Source organism: Notolabrus celidotus, chromosome 15 (genome assembly GCF_009762535.1).
Source record: "Notolabrus celidotus isolate fNotCel1 chromosome 15, fNotCel1.pri, whole genome shotgun sequence".
NCBI classification, from domain to species: domain Eukaryota; kingdom Metazoa; phylum Chordata; class Actinopteri; order Labriformes; family Labridae; genus Notolabrus; species Notolabrus celidotus.
In genome coordinates this window covers 28201054-28223977 of record NC_048286.1, presented here as the reverse complement: position 1 = coordinate 28223977, position 22924 = coordinate 28201054, and the positions used below count along the sequence as shown (strand labels likewise).

At 40.1% G+C, this 22924-nt stretch overlaps 1 protein-coding gene across 1 annotated transcript in view; it reads right to left on the bottom strand.

The window, feature by feature from the left end:
• rem2 (RAS (RAD and GEM)-like GTP binding 2) overlaps positions 1 to 22924 on the bottom strand; it is a 51267-nt gene that overhangs the window by 14579 nt on the left and 13764 nt on the right. The window contains exon 4 of the mRNA XM_034703404.1: positions 7444 to 7621. Coding sequence (XP_034559295.1) covers positions 7444 to 7621 — 178 coding nt within the window. The remainder of the gene's footprint in view (positions 1 to 7443; positions 7622 to 22924) is intronic.

Here is a 22924-nt window from a genome sequence, read left to right as displayed (position 1 = left end):
CAGTAGTATATTATATAATTATTATTGTTATATTATATTATATTATAATATGTTATATTACATCATTATTGTTTACTACAACTTAAAATCATAGTATATACTAGGGATGGACCAATCCCACTTTTTAGGTCCCGATACTGATACTAGCTGATCCGATCCCTGTATTGATTTTGACAATCTCTATTCCTTAATGTGAGGATAGAATCTTGTTTTGGCAACTTCAGGCTTTTCTGACTTTGTCGGAACAATTAAATCTAAAAACCTGTCCATTTTTTCACACTTTAAATCCATTTATGGGGGCGGCAGTAGCTCAGTCCATAGGGACCTGGCTTGGGAACCGAAGGGTCGCCGGTTCGAGACCCAGCATGGACGAAGCTTGGCAAGTGGACTGGTGGCTGGAGAGGCGCTGGTTCACTTGCCTGGGCACTGCTGAGGTGCCCTTGAGCAAGGCACCGAACCCCCAACTGCTTGGGGTGCTCCGGTTGATGGCAGTATCCTCACTCTGACATCTATCCCAAAGTGCCAAAATAACTGTGCATGACCGAAAAACAACACAAGTGAAAAAAATTGAATTTCCCCCTTGGGATTAATAAAGTAAGTTTCTTCTTTCTTTCTTCTTCTTATAGAAGGTTTCGTCCTTCTTTGCAGTCGGCTACAGCTGACGTAACCTTCCTCCTTTGGGTTTCCATTATATTTTTAAGCTTGACTGCCATCCGTGGAAACATTACCGCTGCGCATGTTTCAAGTTTCTGGCAGAGTTGTTAGCAAAAGAAGCATGCACCTAATCTGCAGAGTCTCTGTAGTTATTCTCCATCATGCTCCACCGGGCATAAATGCACAGACCGGCTGGCGCTGATGACGTAGGAGACGCACATGGCTGTTGTAAACACAGAAAAGCATAGAACTGACATAGATCTGCAATATGGATCAGCTCTATATATCGGCCCCTTGTCACCGATATCCGATCTAGCTTTTTGAGTCCGATGTGGCCGATATTCGATACCAGGATCAGATCGGTGCATCCCTAGTATATACCCATATATGTTTATTATATTGCTTAATCTGTCATAACCGAACCATAATCACACCATGTCAACCTGTCACTACTAAACCATTTATAATACTGCCTGTAATTACCACTATTTACACCATTTGTAACATTTGTACATTTCTTAAATTTGTACATTTTATTCTATCTTTATTTATCTATTTTATTTTTACTTATTTTATTTTACTTATTGAAACTTATTCTTGATTGTACTTGTGTCTGGGTTGCTGCAACAAAAGAATTTCCCCCTAGGGATCAATACAGTAATTTTTTATCTTATCTTAACATTCTCTGAGAAAATCCAGACAAACAAATTAGGGAAGTAATAAACAGAACACACTTCTATCCATCTGCTTGTTTCTTTTATGAAGGCTGGAGCATATTTCCATTTTAGCTTCAAATGTCCACACAAAGAGTTCAAACTACCACTAGAGTGGTCGATGTGTCTTCATTAAAAGACTCTTTGAGCGTCAGTGTGAAAAAAAAGCCCAAATTACACCGTGGGTAGTTTTATTGTCAGACAATACAGCGTACTAAAAACCATATGCAGCGTGTATTTCCTCCTTTTACTACCATGACGGATGATAGTTTTATTCCCATATAATGAGTGTGCATACAGAGTTTTATCCCTGGATACTGCAAACAGAGAGAGATTGATTCTACTGATCAAAGACAGATCCCACCAGAGTTTTTCTAATGAAGATCATGTCTGCTTGGAGGAAGATTTATGTTGTAATAGAGAGACAGATGAGCCAAAAGAAAGAAATTCAGGAAACAGGGTTTAAAGAGGGGATAGATGGGAAACTGCACACCAGTGTTTGCTTTGGGGAAAAGTGTGTGTGTGTGAGCTCATCAAGTACACATTTTCATTTTGGACATTTGGGCGCCCTTATCCGTTACATTATGTAGAAAAAGCATCAATTTGTGTCAAGACATTTCCCATTACAGGCCTTCCAACTGGAAGCTACTTAAAAGCAATTCAGAAGAAAGTGTACGAGAGCATTTCAAATCTCTCAAGTGTGTTTCTTTTTTCTTTCTGCATCATTCAGCAGCTAAGTGTTGCTGGCATCTTTGCAGATTCAAACTACAGGTTGGCTAGGGAGCACTCTTGATACTTTTGCTGTGCCTGTTTCAGTATGCAGGCGAGATAAAAAATCATAATTACAAGAAAAGTTTCTTCATGAAAATGTAAAAAGCAGCTCTTCGAGTATTTGCTTGATTGTCTCTTAAGTCGCCACTAGTCTGCCTGAATACATTTCAGATGCATATTTTTATATCCATGAAGAATGCAACATCACCGTCATGCATGATGTCTGAAAAACTGCAAAGTCCTATGTGCCCATGCAAAATCTAAAAACTCATAATAATAATACCAAACGTCAAATTACAGTCTGTAAAGAATGGGAATATTTAGCAATATCCAGCGGTCAGATTCTAGATTGAAACACTCTTGTGCTCACTCCTCACATTAGTGAAATTCCAGTAGCGATGGTGGCCTTCAAGGACAAGAAGCTGCAGAGATGATTTGTAAGTATGATCCTCCATTTCTCAAGTTTTTACAATCAAAAATGTCAATTAAGATGAATTTACTATAATTTTAACATTATGAATGTTCTATTCCATTTCCACCAAGCCTGTTCTGCTAAATGTCACACTGCAGCTGTGGCTCAGTGGGTAGAGTTGGCTGTATATCAGTCAGAAGGTTGTCGGTTCGATCCCAGCTCTGGCAGTCACATGCACAAGTGTCCTTGAGCAAGACACTGGACCCCGAATTGCTTCAGAGGTGTGTGAATGAATGAGATTAGCTAACACTGATGGTCCCTTACTGAAGCAGCCTCTACCATCAGTGAGTGAATTGGTATGAAGGGGTGAATGTGACGAGTAGTGTAAAAGTGCTTTGAGTGGTCAGAAAGACTAGAAAAGTGCTATATAAGTACAAGTCTATTTACCATTTAAAAACATGAGTATCTCCCAATTTCTTCAAACACAAACCAAAATAAAACTGCACTAAACTAAACAGCCTGTTTGTTTCCTTGGGTGGCCTAGGTTAGATTATAAGTTAGTCAAAATCATTGTAATTCTGAAATCATTTGAAATCAATAAATCAGAAAAAAGGTTGTTTTTTTCTTTCCTCAAATCAATGCTGAAAGCCTCAGTAGTATGCAGCTTAAAACAGTATGATTTATGAGATAATAATGCTTCCTTGATATTAAATGGTTGGAGAAAATAGTTGCATTACCATTTCTAGAAGTTGACAGTTTCATTAGGATGGCCAGATTGTATTATCTGTGGCTACCTAAGCTAACATGAGCTCCATGACTGGGTGACATACTTTTCATTTGCTGACTATTTTTTATATTTTCAGAGGATTCATTTTGAGAACAGACACACGAGGCACTGGTGCACCTGCTTTTTGACATCTGTTGTTTTAATACATTTCTTATTTAATTTTATTACACTTTTTTTTTGCAGATTAAGTCAACCTTTATTGCTTTTTTTAATTAACTTTCTACTTTTTTTCCCTCTTGTCTTCCAAAAGTTTCAGGATTTAATCTGTTTAAAGCTGCAAGTGCACACACACACACACACACACACACACACACACACACACACACACACACACACACACACACTCCACTAATACGCATCAGTGCAGGAGGAGATGAAGACTACAGCTAAACGGTGTGTAACTAAAGTGATTAGCGGAGAATCAGTCCCCCATTTAAAGCAGATAAAATGAAATGAAGTGATTTCTTCACGTTTAATTGTAGTGCAGTAACATGAGCATGTTTGTTTAGGTAGATATTTGGTATTTGTTAACTGTGCTTATCCTTTAAAAGTTGGATGTGCTGAGGCTGGAGAAGCTGGGGGATCTTTCAGGAGAGTTGGTAAAGTAGGTTACTTTCCTCAGTGTGAGTTTTCATTGGCAGGAGCAGACACAGGGATGTAATGTGAGCACAGTCTCGTCTGAATTCACGCTCTTCTCTCTGCATTCTGTTTGAACATTGAGCAAGCACAATGTTGGCTTTCATTGTTTGTGTCATTATTTTTGTTCACTTAATTAAATAACACTGTGGATTTTTGTCTTTTGATGTGAATTTAATTTATGCCACTTTTAATATATTAGGGTAACGCAGAATTTTTTTTTTGAAGGAAAAGAGGCAGTGATGAAAAAGTGAGGGAATAAATGTCACTCTGAATAAATACAGAGAGAACACTATTAAATATACAGCTCTTTGAAATGAAGTGAGATTACTGAACTTCAGAAAAACTGATTCAGTCAGGTTCAAAAGTAATCCCTCCAGAAGTCTCTGAATATATTTATGAAACAGGAGGAAAGATCAATGAATGTCTTCTTTCTTTCTTTCTTTCTTTCTTTCATTCTTTCTTTCTCTTTCTTTCCTTCTTTCCCTTCGTTCTTTCTACTTCCATCTTCCCTCTGTATTTTATTTCTCCTTCCTTTCTTCCATCCATAATTTTCTTTCTTCTTCCATCTATCCCCCTTTCTTTCTTTCTTTCTTTCTTTCTTTCTTTCTTTCTTCCCTCCATCCTTTCTTTCCCTCTTCTTCCTTTCTTCAATCTTTCCTTTCTTTTTTTCTTTCTTTCTTCTTCCTTTCTTCCATCTATCCTTTCTTTCTTTCTTCCTTTCTTCTCTTTCTTCCGTCCATCCTTTCCTTCTGTCTTTATACTTTCCTCCTTCATTCCTTTCTGTCTTTCTTTCTTACTTTCTCCTCCCTTTCTTCCTTCCATCATTTCTTCCTTCCTGTCTTCCTTCCTTCCTTTCTTTCTTACGTCACACCTTCCTCTCTTTTTCTTTCCCTCTTCCTTTCATTCTGAATTTCTTCCATCCCTCCTTCCCCTCTCTCTTTCTTTCTTTCTTTCTTTCTTTCTTTCTTTCTTTCTTTCTTTCTGTCTTTCTTTCTTTCTTTCTTTCTTCTTTCTTTCCTCCTTCATTCCTTTCTTTCTTCATTTCTTCCATCCCTCCTTTCCCTCTCTCTTTCTTCTTCTTTCTTTCTTTTTTGTTTCTTTCTTCCTTTCTTTTAGCTTGATTCAAATCTATCCTCTTATATATCAAAGAGAGAGCTGAAGTTCTAAATGAACAGTTCAGAGAATGTCCCGTGCTTTACCTCTTATTTCCATATATAAATGGTATTTTATTCAAAGCTATCTGAGAGCCATTAGTATTTGCCACTTTCACTTTAGATCTTTGAAAGCTTATCGTGACAGCTTGTCAGGGGATGGAGACACTGACATTTATTCAGTAAGCGCAGGAGGAGAGGACTATAGTTTCTAAAGACAAAAACCTTCAAAAAACAGAAAACAACCTGAAGTTAGGGTAAAAAAAACAAGTATCAAACTTTAACTTTGTTAGAATTGTAAAAGTTAAGTTTCTAATAGCCAGTGCTTTAGTTGATGCCAATTCTTTTGACAAATGCTACCGAAAAGGCTTTTTAAAGGGCCGGTATTTGTTGATCACTTTGCTTTCGGAGATAATGATTCTGTCTGGGTTCACTTGAACTTCCTCAGAACAACAGAGGCCAGGACAGGGCTGCTGATGGATGGGCTCTCTAACAGCAGGGGAAATCAATCAGTGTTCGAGCTTTTTGTGAACAGGGTTTTTTTTTTCTAAAATGGGGCACACACCACAAGATAACCAAGCTGATTTGGGGCCTGATTCACCTCCTACAACAAAAGTCAGCACAGTCATGATGTTGTTTTATTTCTTACGGTTATCTTGCCAGATCTTCCCATGGTGGGAGGCATGTTGACTGAAGAAGGAGATGCAACAAACGAAGTTAAATGGACATCAGATAGAGAGGATACTTCTCAAGTGTTTATACAACACGTCTTGAAGAACATACCACTGACTGGAGAGGAGATGAACATAAATAGTTCTCACAATGGATGTACCAGGTAGCTAAGACCATCCAATCGTCCGCCATGTTTGTTTCCATGTTTGATAGTGTGGTGTTGTGTGCCGTGTTGGTCATACTGATGCTCTTCAATCACTATTGGAATAAAACTGTTTATCTTGTTGTTATTTGTGGTCATGTGTGGGGTCTCTAACATTTTCCGTGGCTGTTGAGGTTTCCTGTCGGCCAGGCATTACACAACCTCAAACATGAAGTCACTCTTCACACTGAAAGTAAGGTTGGCTGTCAGAGACAGTGGTTTGACTGTGACTGTGTCATACTCAGGTTCTGAATCTCTTAAGTCCCATGGGAGAGGTAAATGTAAGCACACAGTATGACCGATTGCTTCATCTCATAGTCACTCATGCAAATATACGATTTTTGCAACCCTCATATCTTCCAAAGGCTGCTTTTTGGAACCAGATCTGGCAACACAAGTAGAACTTCTTTCAATTTACCTGACAACTTTTAGTGTTTTATTATCTTAGTAATTTATTTTATTTTATTTATTTATTAATTTCAAGTATAGCATCTTATTTTCTTTTAATGGTTTAATATTTTAGTGTTTTATTATCTTACAAATGTATTTTATTCTGGTGATTTAAATTTCTTGTGTTGAGTTTTAACATCTTATTTTACCTCCAGTGTTTCCTCATTAAGATATCATGAGAGTGTTTCCTCTGTTCGTTCAGCAACTTATTTTTGTTTGTATTTATTTATTTAATTTATTGTTTTTTATTATTATTGTTGCATGTTGTGTTCTTCACCTTAGGATTGTGGGTGGGTTTTGGGGTCGGGGTAGGGTCGGGATTAGAATGGAGGGGGGGTCATTTTTTTTTGTACATCTTTTCTTTTTATTATTATTTTTTTTTTTTCTTAATTTATTCTATTTTTATAATTTTTTGTACAGCACTTTGTGTTACAATGTCATTGTATGAAAAGTGCTGTTTGATTGATTGAACTGATATCTCTTCTGATAGTACTGAAACCTAAGCTGCTGCAACTCTATCCAATTTTGCACAGTGATCTAACAATACCTGTACCCATGAATCATGCACAGGCGTGCTCTGGTTTGCAGTCAAAAAAGACATAATAATTGAAGAGTCAGCTATCTTTGTAACAGAGGTCTAAGATTTGACGACTATAGCATGCAAACTAACTAATGAGCTAAAGTTTGCAGTTTATATAGGAGGAGGCTGGTTAATTAATGTCTTGTATTCTTGTTTGTATGATAGTGATGCTTATTAAAAATGCTAAATCAGGCATAACTATGCAGCTTCCTAAAGAGCAGAGAATCTCTCTTGTTATTTCTACACCAACACCTCTTCACAGAGCAGAGAAAACCACAGCTTGACAGATCTGCCATGCCGAGTTATGCCTGCTAAACTGAAATTAGACAATCCCAGTTTGAGGCACGTCTTCAGATAACAGCACATTGGAGTTCATGTATGACAGTTTTTTCTTTCACCTCCCTCAACCTACCCTCTGCGCTGATTTCACGGGAACGGACTAGGTCACTCTTGTTGCCCACCAGGATGATTGGTGTTTGTGGCTGGGCCTCCCTGAGGAGGAGGCGGAGCTGGGCGGTGCGGTGGAAACTTCGCCTGTCGGTCACTGAGAAGACGAGGATACACACGTCACACTGTAGAGCGGACAGGTCCTGCAGATACACAGATACACACACATTAATAAAACAACATCTTAGAGGAGGGATAAGTGCTGAACAAAGAAAGGAAGGATCGTATGACGTCCGGATTAGGGTCGAATGTCAGTGAGCTCTGATACACCACAAAAGATTATTCACATGGCCTCAAAGAAACATCATTTTCTGAACTATGATCTCATCCTCGGTCTTTGTTTTGCTGGAGTTCAGCTGTCGAATGGACATCAGTGTCAACGCAAGACAGCCAAGTGTTTACCCTCGTCCCATGAGAATATGCAGACGAGGCTTTGCACAACTTGCCTGTATGCACGTCACGCTTCACTTTGAATCTCCTGACCCTTTTAGCAGTGACCAGCGACATCCCGTTGGGGCTTCCTGTCACAGGCGCTCAATTAGCTCGAGTGGCTCTTGCAGAAAACAGCAGCTTGAAACTGCCTGGGACCATCCTTGTCCTTTCTTCTTCTCTCTTCCGGATTCTGTCAGCTGCATTCACATTCTACTTAAAGGTGGTGGATGTGAAATAGGTCATGGCGAGGTTCTCTTGGCTGAAGTCTCATCCAAAATAATGAGATCTTCAGGACCAAATCATTTCCAGTTGATCATTTCCTGACCTCATTATTATCTACTGTGTTCAAATGACAATATCTAGTTATTATTGAATCAGCTGCTGGTGAGTGAAGTTATGTACAGGGTCTTTGCCATGTGGTTCAGGGTTTAGTGTCTTTAAATTCCCTGTGGTTTAGAGCTGCAGAGTCAAATGCAATTTCAGTTTAATCCTGAAGTCTGTGGTTATGTGGATTAGGTATGCACCATTTGTGTCACACAGCATGGAAGCTTTTATGTGGTTCACTTCTCTTTGTTCAAATTCTGGACAAAGTCGATTCAACTTAAACCATGTGGTTCCTTGTATCCCCCTTACAGCTGCAGTAAAAAAATATCTTAATGCAGAAGAAGAGATCAAAGACGTGTGTAGTATGAAGTCTGTTTCCCTCAGGTGTAAAATATGTTAGCATCTCTGCTCCTTGAATTTTTATGGACCAAAACTTTTTGCCTCCACAGCTCTATTTTTTGTACTTTAAAGGCATAGATGAACTGATTTCACCCTCCAAGCCCAGTATCAAATGTCAGAAACACAATTGAGGAAGAAGCTGGTAGCCTTTTTACAATATTTAGCTTCTATAGAGCAACAATTTTCCTTGAGGACATGTTGGAGACCAATATCAAGGTAAAAACTGTTAGATTTTACAATTTGAAAGACATTCAAAATATATCAAGAGGGCGTTTTTTACTTGAAGTTAGAACAATTCTTCCTTCAGCCATAAGATCAACGTTTTGAATACTGACTCCTTGACGTCAAAGTACTATCGGGTAGGGCGATGAAACCTAAACCCCTCCTAAATGATGATGATGTTATTCAAATAGTGCCTGAATTATATACCCAATGGAATCACACACAGACAATGTTTTAGAGTGAATGAAGCACCAGATTTATGAACAGCACAGGATTCACAAAGAGGTCATTTAAGTGGGTAGTAGGTATACAAAGTGCAGGACTGTCACACCTGAGTTGCAGGTTTGTGCAATATTTAATTATTTGGTTGCATTTTAATAACAGAGGCTCATCAGTAAGGCTTGGGAAAGATTGTGATGATAGTTAAATGTCTCCTGACGTCTTCAGTATTGAACGTAAACAACCAGTAAGCACTAACCAGGATTTAAATGTTGAGATATGACTGATATCAGGGAAGTCAGGTCTGGATGAAATAAGGTTAAAACTTATAATCTTGATTTTTTCTTCCTGAGAGTGAAAAAAGAGGCCAGAACAAATATTGAGACAGCATTTTTCAAAGTATTTTTCCTGCAGCAGTTGAAGTCCCGACTTTCTAAAGACATATTTTCGGCATGTTCTATTATCCATATGACAAGAAAGCTGAGGCACAATGTGGAGAAAAATGTTTTATACATTCCCCAGAAGAAGACAAAAGAGGACTGCACTCTGCAACTCTGACTATGAAGCCAGAACACGGTCAGAAGTATAACATGTCAGTTTTTGTTTTTTTCATCATATTCAAATACAATAATTACTTTTTCTGCTTTTAATCATTTTTTAAGTGCTTGAACTAGTGATTCAGAGATTCTAAATGACCGGGAATTATGTTATCTGTCTGGATCATCACACCTAATGGAGAGGATTAAAGATGTCAATCAATCAATCTTTATTGATTTAGCGCCAAATCACAACAAATGTTATCTTAAGACGCTTTACAAACAGAGCAGGTCTAGACTCTATGTTATAGTATTAACAAAGACCATACAAGACAGGATAAGATCCAGTCCCATCTTACAGACAGGACTCAGTCTGATCTCATCTTAATCCACCATGAACAGAGCACTTTGCAGCATTTAGCAAGTTACAGCAGCAAGGACAAACTTCCTTTAACAGGCAGAAACCTGCAGCAGGACCAGACTCATGTTAGACAGACATCTGCTGTGACCGAGTTTAGGTTGGAAAGAGGGATAGAGATAGAGGGAGATGAAGAGAGAGATGACAGTGATTGTCCAGCATTTTCTACTCTTTGGAAGCCTTGGCATGCTTCCTGTACTACCATGCATTTAACACAGCTGTTCCAAGCCTGTGGGGATGGAGGGGTTAACCGCAAGACATTTTATCTTAAGTTGGAGAAGCCGAATCAATACAAACTATTTTTCTCCCAAAGATAGAAATCCGAGGCCAGACAAACAATGCACTGTATCGATAAAAACAGAGACATATTTGAAGACGTACAGAGAAAGTGTTTTATATCCTGCTGGGTTTCATGTCGTGAAGCACAGGCTGTGTCCTCAGATGAAATCTGAGATATTACGACTGAATCAACAATTTATTTTTGTTCACTGTTTACATTACAGTGTTGAGCTTTGAGCTGTTCACTTGACTGAACTGTAAACACGCTCGCAGGGAGATGATAAAATTAAATCTGAGTGTTGGTTTAAGCTTTAATCTATAACGTTCTGTTGTGTTATTTTTCAAAACGGCAATTTTTCATTTTATAGGAAAGCAAACGCAATCAAATTGTATTTAACCTGGAAATAGAACTCTAAAGCTGTAAACACGAGTGACTAAATCAATATGAAAACGTGTTATTCCCTCCAGAAAAACCCAATCTGCTGCCAGCTTTGGACAGCATTTTTGCACGACTGTGTGTGTGTGAGAGTACACAGATGCCCTTGCCCTACATCCACAGCCCCGGAGGTAACTTCCTGCCCTCCAGAGGGATTCAGACGCCTGAAAAATTCACTCTGTCCCTCACAGCCAAGTAGTATCAGATCAGACCCTGGAGCAGGAAATTCACCGGGAGCCCCTTGGCACTCGTGACGGTTTGACGGAGTGCAGGAACAGACAGCGAGCGGGGAGAGCATTGGCGTGGAAGCCGGCTCGGCCACCTGTCACTGTCTGATTCAGGGATGAGGAGGAAGAATGGAATCAACCAGACAAAGAGAGAGAGGGAGAGAGAGGGAGAGAGAGAGAGAGAGAGGGACTCATCTTTATAAACAAAGGAGTACCAACACAGAGTGGATATTGATTGGGGCGGTGATGGAGCGCTGTAGGAGGAAAACTGTGACCAGGTAAGTATTCATCCATCAAACAGAAGCAGAGCAACGCAGGACAGAGCCAGCTCTCTCCCTCTCTCTCATTTCCTGGATTAAGCAGCTCCTCTCTGTCCTCCGAGAGCAGGCCATCTGTCAATACCTACCCCCTACAACACACACACACACACACACACACACACACACACACACACACACACACACACACACACACACACAAACAAACACACTCATTCACTTGGACTAATACATAAACATAAGAGCCAAACCCACATGAACAATAATCCACATAATATCCAAATGCATCCTAAAAGATCAGTGAGTGCTCAGAAAAAGTCTGCATCGTCTTTATAGCAAAGACATCATCTCGCTGAAAATACTTTTCCCCCTGAATGGTGTGGTGCTTTACTTGGATTGCATCTCCCTCTTCAATCCTAATACTGCCACAGTAGGCTGCCAAAATATTTGGACACCACACTTTGAATCAGGAAAATGTTTGATGGTCACTTCCAGGATACTTTATTTCAATTAAAATGCTGAAATGTACTTCAGCTGAGCTTCTATGTGCAACAGAATCCTACATAGATTGGACGTTTCAGCCAAATATTCAACACTTTTGGTTACTTTTTCAGTCTGGCCAATATATCACTCAGCTGATATTATCAGGCTTGTCTGGGCTTTATTAGTGTTTAGCAAACTTCCAATAATTGGTCCAAATTGAAGATATGAAGATACATGAAGATATATGTGTTTACCCGATCTGGTATTTCTTACATTGATGATGTTTCGCTTACATCCTGCCGATTTTAACACAGATTTCTTTGCTGGATCACTATTTACTTAACTTACTACTAACTAGTTGCTAACTTAACAACTACCAAATGGTACTTCTGACTAAGTTTCGTTGGGATTACCCAGCTGCTTGAAGTGGAGGAGAGAGACCGTCCTGCAGCAGCAGCAGACTTGACAGGGTTTTTTTTTTTAAAACCAAGGACAGTGGAAGGTACTGCATTGTAGAGGAGTGAAAAAATATTGATACAGCAATATATTGCGATACTTTGACCTCCAATATAATACTGATATTTTAACTCTTAATATAGATTTTTTTGTAAAAAATAAAAATTCATATTGTAGTGGATTTGGAACTAAAATAAGACTTCAGTAATTCAAAAACAATAAATTGGAATAGTTGTTATCAATCAAATAATTTTAATTTGTCCTTTAGATTTTTAGTAATATTGTGTGATTTACATATACACCATATCTATTTTTCTCTTAGTTAACTGTGTAGAATATCGCAAAATATCACAATACTGTGATATCGTGATATATCGTGATACTGTCGTATCGTGACCCAAGTATCGTGATGAGTATCGTATCGTGAGGTTCTTGCCAATACTCACCCCTACTGCATTGTGATTTAAACTGATACATGATGCTGATGTTATTGGCCATGAAGATTGTGTCCCCTTCTTGCATTTTGGTTTCTCTATATCTTTTACTTTGGTAAAATGTAGCCAAACTTTAAACCTCTTTGCACGTTCAACCATACTCACATACACCGGTCAGTCACCACTAATACCTGTTGGCACTACCTTACTGTTCTGGTTCTGGGGCTTGCATCCCCATACAACCTCACTTCCAAGAAAAACTGACCATCCCTAAAATTATTTTTTTAAATGCAGAACTGGGTCATCAGAATAACCGGGTTTTGATCCCCATTAAATGCACTGATGGTGAATTCTGATCCAACCACACCCTCATGGTACTGACCAAGCAGATTGGGGGAGTTTTGGAGGGGGAAACTATATCAAACAATGGTTATCACCCCTCTAGAACTCTATGCTCCCAACATGCAGGCTTGCTAGTTGTACCTAAAATCTCTAAAAGTAGTATGGGAGGTAGAACCTTCAGTTATCAGGCCCCTCTCCTTTGGAATCATCTACCAGTCAGGGTCCGGGAGGCAGACACCCTCTCCACTTTTAAGAGTAGGCTTAAAGCTTTCCTTTTTGATAAAGCTTATAGTTAGAGCTGGATCAGGCTTGGACCAGCTTTTGTCATGCTGCTATAGGCCTAGACTGCCGGGGGAACTGGCACACTGACACACTGGGATCCTAGCTCACCCCCTTCCCCCTAACCCCCTCATCACTTACTTTAACTCTGCCTGTCCCATTAAAGTTACTAACCATAGACCTTTCTGGAGTCCCTGAGCTCCATTGTCTCGTAGATTCCTCTGAGCTGCCGTAGACGTCCTCCTGCTGCGGACGATCTGGACTCCAGCTGATACGGACATGCTGGACTCCAGCGGCAACAGCTTCTATGACTCGTCTCATCACTATCACTTCTCTCTCTTACTCCCCTCTATCTGTCTTTCCAGACCCAACTCGGTCGAGGCATGATGGCTGTCTAACATGAGTCTGGTTCTGCCTGAGGTTTCTGCCTGTTAAAAGGAAGTTTTTCCTCACCACTGTAACTAGCTAAATACTGCGATGTGCAATGCTCATGATGGATTAAGGTGGGGTCAGACTGAGTCTTACCCTGTCTTGAAGTTGGGTCTCTGTTCATAATTTGACATAGTGTGGTCTAGACCTCCTATGTTTGTAAAAGCGTCTTGAGATAACGTTTGTTGTGATTTGGCGCTATACAAATAAAGATTGATTGATTGATTTATTATCAGTGTCTTCCTCCCAACTTGATAATTTGGCAGTAAATGAGTAAAAGCATGAGAATATTTTCAACATTAAGAAATAACATTCTGACGACCAGCCTGCCCAGAATGCTGACCTTAAATTTAACACTTATTTGGAGAGATGATAACAGCAAGTGTGGATGTCATCCAACATTATTGCTCCTCACCATGATATACTGCTGTAGCTGAACAAGAACAAGAACAAATCAACAGTTAGATTTCAAAATCAGACTGAAGGTCTTCCCAAAGATGATTCATCAGTCTGAGTGTGAAAAACATCATCAACACATCATGCTTTGATGTATGTTTGTTCAGCTGCTCAGTTCTTCACAATATATGAACATAAAGTTATATATTCCAAACTTACACAGTTACAGGGCCGCATGTTCCCAAACACAACAATGACACTTGATTTGTAATCAAAGCAGAGCTTACAAAGCTTGCTTTATATTGGAAGAATGAATAAATTATACCCTTATTTTGGAGATTGTTGCTTTGAGCTCCACACTGAAATCTGTCACGTTGAGGGTTTTGTATGACTGCTTTTTGTTTTTATAACAAGCTCTGACACCAAAATTACCAGAGTGCTGAGATTTTTTCCATACACATCACATCACATCAAGAAGCTTTTATACGAAGAAACCCTGCATTAAATATTACAAAAGCATCACAGAGTATGTGCAACAGGAAAATGACATGAAGTGTATTTTTGGCAGGGTGCACAATGTTTGTTTTGGACCAAAATCAGATGATGGCTTGAATTAATGATTATATGAATTGATCTGTTATAAATAATATGCTGATAATGTAGCAATAAAGTGTATTGGTCAAGCTTGTCCTATCACCCAGTTGCTTATTCTCTCTCTCTGTTATAACTAAGTCATGTGGGTCAATCTTTCAGGCTGTCACACTCAGACCTAGAGTGAGGGTAGTAGGTGGAAAGTAGCTGACTGAAAACGTCCAAACTCAAAATGTAAGAAAAAAAAGTAGCAAGACAAAGCCTATTTGATGCAAAAAAAAGATGACATGTTTTATTGCCCTCAAAGACAGCCCATGGATACATGGGCAAACAAAGAAAACTCAGCAGAAAATATTTACAAAGTATTGGCCGATAACCATCATTACCTCCACACTGCACCACAGCCCTTCTCTGACTGCTTAGGCAGTGTGGATTCCCTCATTTTAAAGGCTAAGCCCCTCCCATGGGACCATACCATCTTTAAGTTGAGTTGCATCCAAAGTAATCAATTAAACCATATAGGTTATTTTCCATGACCAAAGTCAATTTACAATTATATACCACACATAAATGGTATAACAAAACATTCACATAACACCCAAACTAGAAATGAGCTCACAACCCCCTTTAATACGCCACTCAGCAGGTATTGTGCAGTGATATATATATATATTTTTATTAATAATTTCAATATAAAAGGAAGCCCACAGTAGAGTCAGAAGAGCTTCTGTTTTCTACCAATAAAAAAGTAACATCATTTCCTCCAACTTTCTGTTTCTGCTGCACATGCAGATAAGAAAAGTACATCCAATAAACTCTGACAGAGATCATAGTTTGGAGTCTGTCTTTATCAGTGCAGCATGGAGCTCTGACTTATCTATTCTGTTTGGTTTCTCAAAGCTATCAGAAGAGCCGGGGCTGGGAAAAACAGGTCTTAACAAATCATCAAACAGAAGCAGCTTCCAAATGAATTATTATATTTTTCAAAAGCTTTTTATTCTTACAGAAACAATATTCATCATACACACATACTTTGACGAGCACTCAAAAGCACACTTACACCCCAGCCTGCTCCAGTCAGACACTACATCAGAAGCCATTAAGAGTGAGGGCAATGAATCACTTTTCAGACCAAATTTGCATAACATGCTGTGGCTGTGGGAGCACTCAGACTATTATTCCTTCCAGTTGTGAAAAAAGGCGGCAAACATGGCTTTTGGCTGTAGATTGCAAGCATGTGTGAGCATGTGTGCGTGTGTCATTATGTATGCAGCACGCTCCCCACTGCCCTCAGAAGACTGAACTTGAACTATTTCAATCTATTAGCCCTGGAGTTTGTTTTGCTATGCAGAGCAAGATACATTAGTAAAGCAGCTTACGGCCCCTCACGTGGAAACAAAAGGTCAAACAGCTCTACCTGCCCGCACACATCAGCCCAGTGAGAAAAACACAAACTCATGCCACCATTCTGCAACACAGAAGCAAACTTTGCACACAGACTCTTTGGGTTGCTTTCTGTTTTTGTGACTGCCAGTGAATGCCGAATGAAAGAGCAGGGGATCAATAAAGTAGCAGGGGTGATGAATGAAGGACTGAAATAAAAAAAGAATTAGGAAGGAAGAGGAAAAGGGGGTGAAGCGAGGAGAAGCATGTTGTCTGAAAGCTAAGTCAAAATCTGATAATTGGATGATGAAGCTTAGTGTGAATGCTGAGTCGTAGGGTTTGCACTGTTTCTCTTGCTTACTTTCTGCCGCACAGAGACAATGCTGCCGCACAGAGAAGTATTAAAGAGGCCATCTGGATGAGCAGGACACACACACACTAATACACACACACATACACATACACACACACACACACACACACACACACACACACACACACACACACACACACACCACACACAAGTACGTAAGCAATGCAAAAGTAGAGCAGTGATGACTATGAATGACCACATCATCACTTCATGCAGCTGACATCATAACACAGTTATAGTGCCACACTCAGATTATTACACACCATGGGGATCAACAACCTCTACATGCACACACTGACAAACACTAACAGTTGAGAGGTGAAGCAGGGACAACCTGACTCCAGCTTAATCTATCATTATGTGCTCTGTGCGCAATCCCTGAATCCCTGTAGGTTTCAGGGATGCTGACCTCTGACCTCCTCATGGAGAGAGGATAAATGAGAATCTCCTGATTGGACAATGCATGGCATAGTTATGAGAGACACTTTGATTACATTCACACTGCAGGGCCAAATGTTAGATTCAGATTTATTGCTCAGATCTGATACTTTTGTTTGGCTGTTCATATTACTTTTTTTAAAAGAGGCACATATCAGACCCCAGTGGGAACTGGTTACAGTCCTGAACTGTGCAAAGAGAACTAGGCAAACTAGTCCATTAAAGAATTAAACATCTTCTTGCTAGTTGGCAAAGATGACATCTCGTAGCCCTGCATAGTTTGGCAGTATTTCATCGTAGAAAGTGGAGTTAGAGTTGTAGGCATTGTCTGGATAAACTGACATACAACCTGCCTTTAGAATAGTTGGTTAGTCAGATATCCCATTTCTGATAGACTAGGTCTTTAGTGGTTTTGAAACATAATATAGTCAATACAGGGGTGACTGAAGTGAGTGTGTTTGACGTGGTTGACATCATTCATGTGGTTGACAGGGTTGACGTGGTTGATGCGGTTGACATGGTTTACTGGGTTGACGTGGTTTATGGTTTCATGTTGAAGTTGATGAGCAGTGGAAGTCAGCAGATGGAATTAAAGAGGACCTACCTCCATCACAGCCGGCTTCCATGCTTGTTTTCTTTAAGTGCAAGTGACACCCACACCTGCTTATCCTGCCGGTGCACGACTGTGACAAGTGTGTCTCAAGAGTGATGTTAGCACACATGCACTCCAACCTTGCTGTTCAGACTGAGGTATTATTTTAAAAGGGTACGACCTGTATCTGATTCTGGATCCCATATGAAGATGGCCCAAATGTGACTTGTGCTGTTCAAAGTGTGCTAACAAATCAGATCTTAGTCAGCTATGTAAGCATTGTGATTTTGGTTTTAAGTAGGCCAAAATAACTCTCTTTGAAATCTTTATAAGAGCACAGGTCTTCTTCTTTACTTGCATCCCCTGAAGTCAAATGATCCAAATGAATCACAAACCTTTCAGACAGAAATGTAACATATGTAAGAGAGTTGATGAGTGACTAAGGCTGAGACATTTTCTTACTTGTTTGAACCAAATGAAGGTTATTTCTTTTCTGTTTGCATGGAGGGCAGCTGGTATACTGATGTCAAATGTGCACTCACACAAACATGCAGACACAGACACAGCTAAATGGCTGATAATCCAATTCCTAAACCAAGGGCCGTTAAAGCCATTTTACTGAACATCTTTCAACATCTGAGGTCAGAGTTCTCATCTTCTTTATCATTTGGAGTCAAATGAAGTCAGTCTTTTATCTATATGAGTCAAAATCAAACACATGCAATGGTACTGAACATCCTGGGTTGTGCAAATAGTGCTGATCGAGGATATAAAATTGTCACCAACCATAGCCGTCCCTAAAGCACCAAACAGGAAGCAAACTGTGTGAATATGAAACATTATGTGACCAACTGAAAGCAAACTACTGGGAAAAATGTACCCACATTCACTGTGTGTTTCAAGCAGCTGATTCACTGCTCAAAGCATTATGGTATACCTGGCGAGGCGGACCCAGCTGGTGGTGAACAATTAAAAATTTCAAACACTGCTCACATCAAGACAGCCAACCCACCTGCAACACAACACATACTGAACAGCTGTGTGTGCAACTGGGAGGGATTTCAGCTAATGATAACTGTGCTGTCGAGTTAAAGCTGTACAGAATGTGTTTTCTTCAGCATAATGACTTGGTTACTTTAATATAGTTAACGTCCTATTCACTTTTGTTTTAACTACAGAGCCCTTAGACCTAAAGCAGTCACAGAATCCAACATCCAGTTCTTCAAACTGGTCACATGATGTGGGCTGCCACAGTGAGGTGATATAAGACACTACCCACACATGAGCTTATGTCAGTGTCCTAATTATATGAGACACAATGGTTGGACGCTAGCTTTATGTTGGGACTTTTGTTATCCCAGCAGTGATTATCTTTAGTGGGAGGCAAAGGGAGGAAAGAATGCCTCGCTAGCGTGTAATGCCAACCAAGCTAACATTACATACCTAATCACTAGAGATAAAGCAAAACACAGGGTTAGAGGATGTGTCCAAAAGTGGCTTGTTTTAATTCAGCTGCTTGATTTATTATTGTGAATTTCAACTATGATAAGAAATAATCTCAACAGGAGTCCAGCTGTGGTTAAAAGTAACACTGATGTGTGCCAGCCAACTTTCCAGAGTTAGCCTGGAAATCCTGTATTTCAGACCCAATTTATTTACCCCAGATGGGACGCCCATTGTCCCCCATATATTGATAGTACTTCTCTGTAATCACTATACAAAGCTATACTGATCCTAGATCTGATCTGACACAAACAGTAGCCCATCATGCACTGATCATGCCCATGAAGTCCCACCTGTCATCGAATCATACGTATCAGATATACCTAAAGCATCAAAAGCAAAAAATCCCACTAATAGGTTTCACTCACAGTTAGTGTTGTGGACAAAAATATGGATAAACTGGCAACAAAGAAAAGACTTTGCAGCCTCAAGCTATGAGAAGCAAAGCAGCCGTTGGGTTAAGCTGGTCAGCAGCGACTCAACAAAGGCCTTCCACGCGTCATGCTGTTGCGTGTCGTCAAACGGCCATGAAGGTGAGCATGTAACAAAGCACAGAGACACACAGGAAGGCCATGAAAGGTGGGCGCAATAATGGTGCATTATTTATTTGTCACTAAAGACTGCTTGAATTTGTCAAGGGCAGTAAGAACCATTCATGGAGAAAGTTAACTTGGTGAGTCATGCCTCTCCTCTGGATTTAAGTCTTGTTTGTTTTTGTTGTTGTTATTGTGGAGCTCCAACCTTCGTTTTCTCTCTTCTTTGTTTTTTTTAAAAGTGGTTTTCTAAGTGGAGTCTGCTAGAGGTCAATAAGGGGGTCCAAAGTTTAGAGTGGAATCCTTTATTGCCACTGTAATGATTTCATCTTTCGGTCACTCAATGACAGAATGTAAATCGTCTATGAATGGTAAATACACTTGGACTGATTCAGCACTTTTCTAGTCTTTTTGACCACTCAGAGGACTTTTATTCTCATGTCACATTCACCCACTCACACCTCATGTAGGATGCTATAGGGGAACATTTACACACATTCACACACCACTGTTTATGTCTCCAAGAGCAATCTGAGATTCATTGTCTTTCCCCAATGACACTTAACCCTCCTGTTATCCTTGGGGTCAATTGGACCCCATTCAATGTTTAACGTCTCTAATTTAATGATGAACATCATTTTTTTCATGACTTTTCCTAATTCAATGGGGACAACTGGGAAAATATAAAATTAAAATGGTGGTATGTTCCAGTTTCCAGTAAAATAAAATTTTGCATCGGTGTTCCATGGGGTCAATTTGACCCCTGGCTGTTTTAGCTGTATATAACATAGAAATATCAACATCAACACTTGTTAGTCAATATGAGGGTAACAGGAGGGTTAGGGTGGGCCCTGAGATCGAAGTGCCCACCTTCAGATTGAGAGACGACCGACTCTATCACTCAGCCTTTCAATGTGAAACTTTTGCTCATGGTTTAAATCACTTTGTGGTATAAAATATTAAATTATACACATCAAATACACATTTCTTGGTTCTACACGACAGTCACACATCATACCCACACTGCTTTGGCACTGAGCTCCAAACAAACTATTCTGTGTACTTGGTACTGATAAAGTTGGCAGCCCGTCACTGAAGATACTCAGTCTTACAAAATTGTGAAGTCTGGGACTTATTTCAGGGAGTTAGATGTCAGTCTTCAAAGAGTTTTTTCAAAGCTGGCTGGTTGGCATAAGCTGGTTGATTTTTAAACATATTTGAAAATGATCATTAGCTACGACACTATACAGCTAGTTTACCTCTGTCAATGTAGTCATGTTTTTATTTATAAATAAGGATAGGGAAAATATCTATATATGTGTGAGGATGTTGGATATATCCAGCTCTTTAACAGGCGTGGTTGTGGCTCACACAGTGTTTCACAAAAGTGGACTGACAAGTGACTCCCAGCTGAGATGAAAATAAACAAACTGTTAAAGTATAATAGCTGCTGTGGATCAGAGCCAGAAATGAGGAACTGTAAATCGTCCAGAACGACTCTCATAAGGCTGTGAAACCGGAACAGAGGAAATGTCCAGGGAAGGTACTCCCTGCACACAACACCAACCCTCTCTCTCCTGAGAAGTGGATGGTAGAAATGTTTTTTTTTTACCCCTTACTGAGCTGAAGAATGTGAGCAAGCTGAGATACCTCCTTCCAAACTACATCCTGGGCTTTTCTCTGATTTGCTTTCACATAATAAACGATCCTGTCCTCCAAAGCAGCAGCAGCAGCAAGTACATCTTACTGATGGACGATAAATGCACATATACATAATTGGCCTACATTTTCAGGCCCTGAGGCTGCACCTTTTGGTTTCTTTTATAAATATTTTAATTTGCAGGCATCAAATAGTAATGAAACTGGGTGCCTATGAATTAGTTTGAACATGCACACAGACAAACAGCAGGGGGAATAAGGTGAGGACTGAGGAGGCCCCCTCTGGTCCCCAGTGTCCTTAATCTCACTTTCTTCCCTGCATAGAGTCCAGCAGATTGCTTAAGAGATGCATTACACAACCAAAGTCAGTCTACAGGCGAAGGACAGAACAAGCAGGCTAGGTCAAGGCCAAGTGTGCCAGTGTTTCTATTTTCAGAACACCGATGACTTATTTAAAACCGTCCAACCCTCGTGACAACAACAAACGCTCACAACTTCCCAACGTCTGGCTGAGCAGACTCTCAGCCTTCTGTGCTTGCACAGTGTTTGCAGAAACACACACACACAAACACACACACACATCCACATTCATCTCACAGCACAGTAAATATATATCTACGTGTTCCTGCACTTTACAGGAAGCTCCACTTGCTGTTTGTTGTGCCCTGCTCTCTGCGCCGCGTTTCAGAAAAAATTACAGCTCCAAGCCAAACCTTCATGTGTCAATCGGCTGTGAGTCAAGCCAAGAAAGCACTTGAAGGAACAATCGCTGAATGTGAGTGTAACAGTTTTTCATCTTTTTTTGGCAGTTTGTATTGCAGGGGGGATGACGAGGCGCCGAGCGAGCCGTCCAGAGAACGCATGGAGCCCGACAGCCAACAGCGTCACATGCTGACTGTTCTAGCATGATCTTATGCGTGAGTGAGTGATTAAGTCAGCCTTGTATGTGGGTATGTGAGAGCGTATATACAGTATGTGTGTGTGTGCATGTTGCTATGGTAACTTTGGGAGTAGGTTCGGGTGCCCCATTGAGAACACTTTCAGCTTGCATCGAGGCCAGAAATCTCCTGAGACTGGCGCTTAATGCTTTGCCAGTTAAAGGCCAGAACACGTGTTCAGCAGCTGGACAACATCTGTGTGCTCCTCAAAGTGTGTATGTGTGTGTGTGATTTTTACATCAGTGTGTGTCTTTTTATCTATGAGCATTAGCTCAAAAAAAGCAGAAAAACATGAACATAATTTGGCGGATAATTTGGGATGCTGTCCAGTCCTCTCTGCCTCCCCCCACTGCTGACGGCCCTGGAGTTATTCCAAGCTCCCCGCTGGCCTGCGTCTGTTGCTGCAGCCTTAATGCCCTGCCTAGTATTAACACGCACAGAATAACAAATGTAATTAACTCGCAGCCAGATTTTGAACAGAGCAGAAAAGGGCCAATGGACAGAAGTGAGTATGCAGCAATGGAGAAAGAGATTTTTTTGGTTGAGGACAGCAGCTGGAAAGGTAATTTTTGGGGTTGAGAGAGCAAACAGAAAAATATGAAGAGATGAAGAAATGAGCTGGATCTCAGTGGAGTTCCCCAGAGCTACAGGAAGCTGCGTGTGAATAATTTAACCTTAAGGGGAGAGCCCCAGAAGGGCCGAGTGGACAGCTGGAATAAGATGCATCAGGGATGATCCGCCCAACACACTAATTAGAGTGTTCTCCCGCTCCATCATGTTATTAACGAGCATTAATGACCGCATGCTTTTAGATTTTTGCATAAAGTGTTGAGCTGTTATTCCTTTG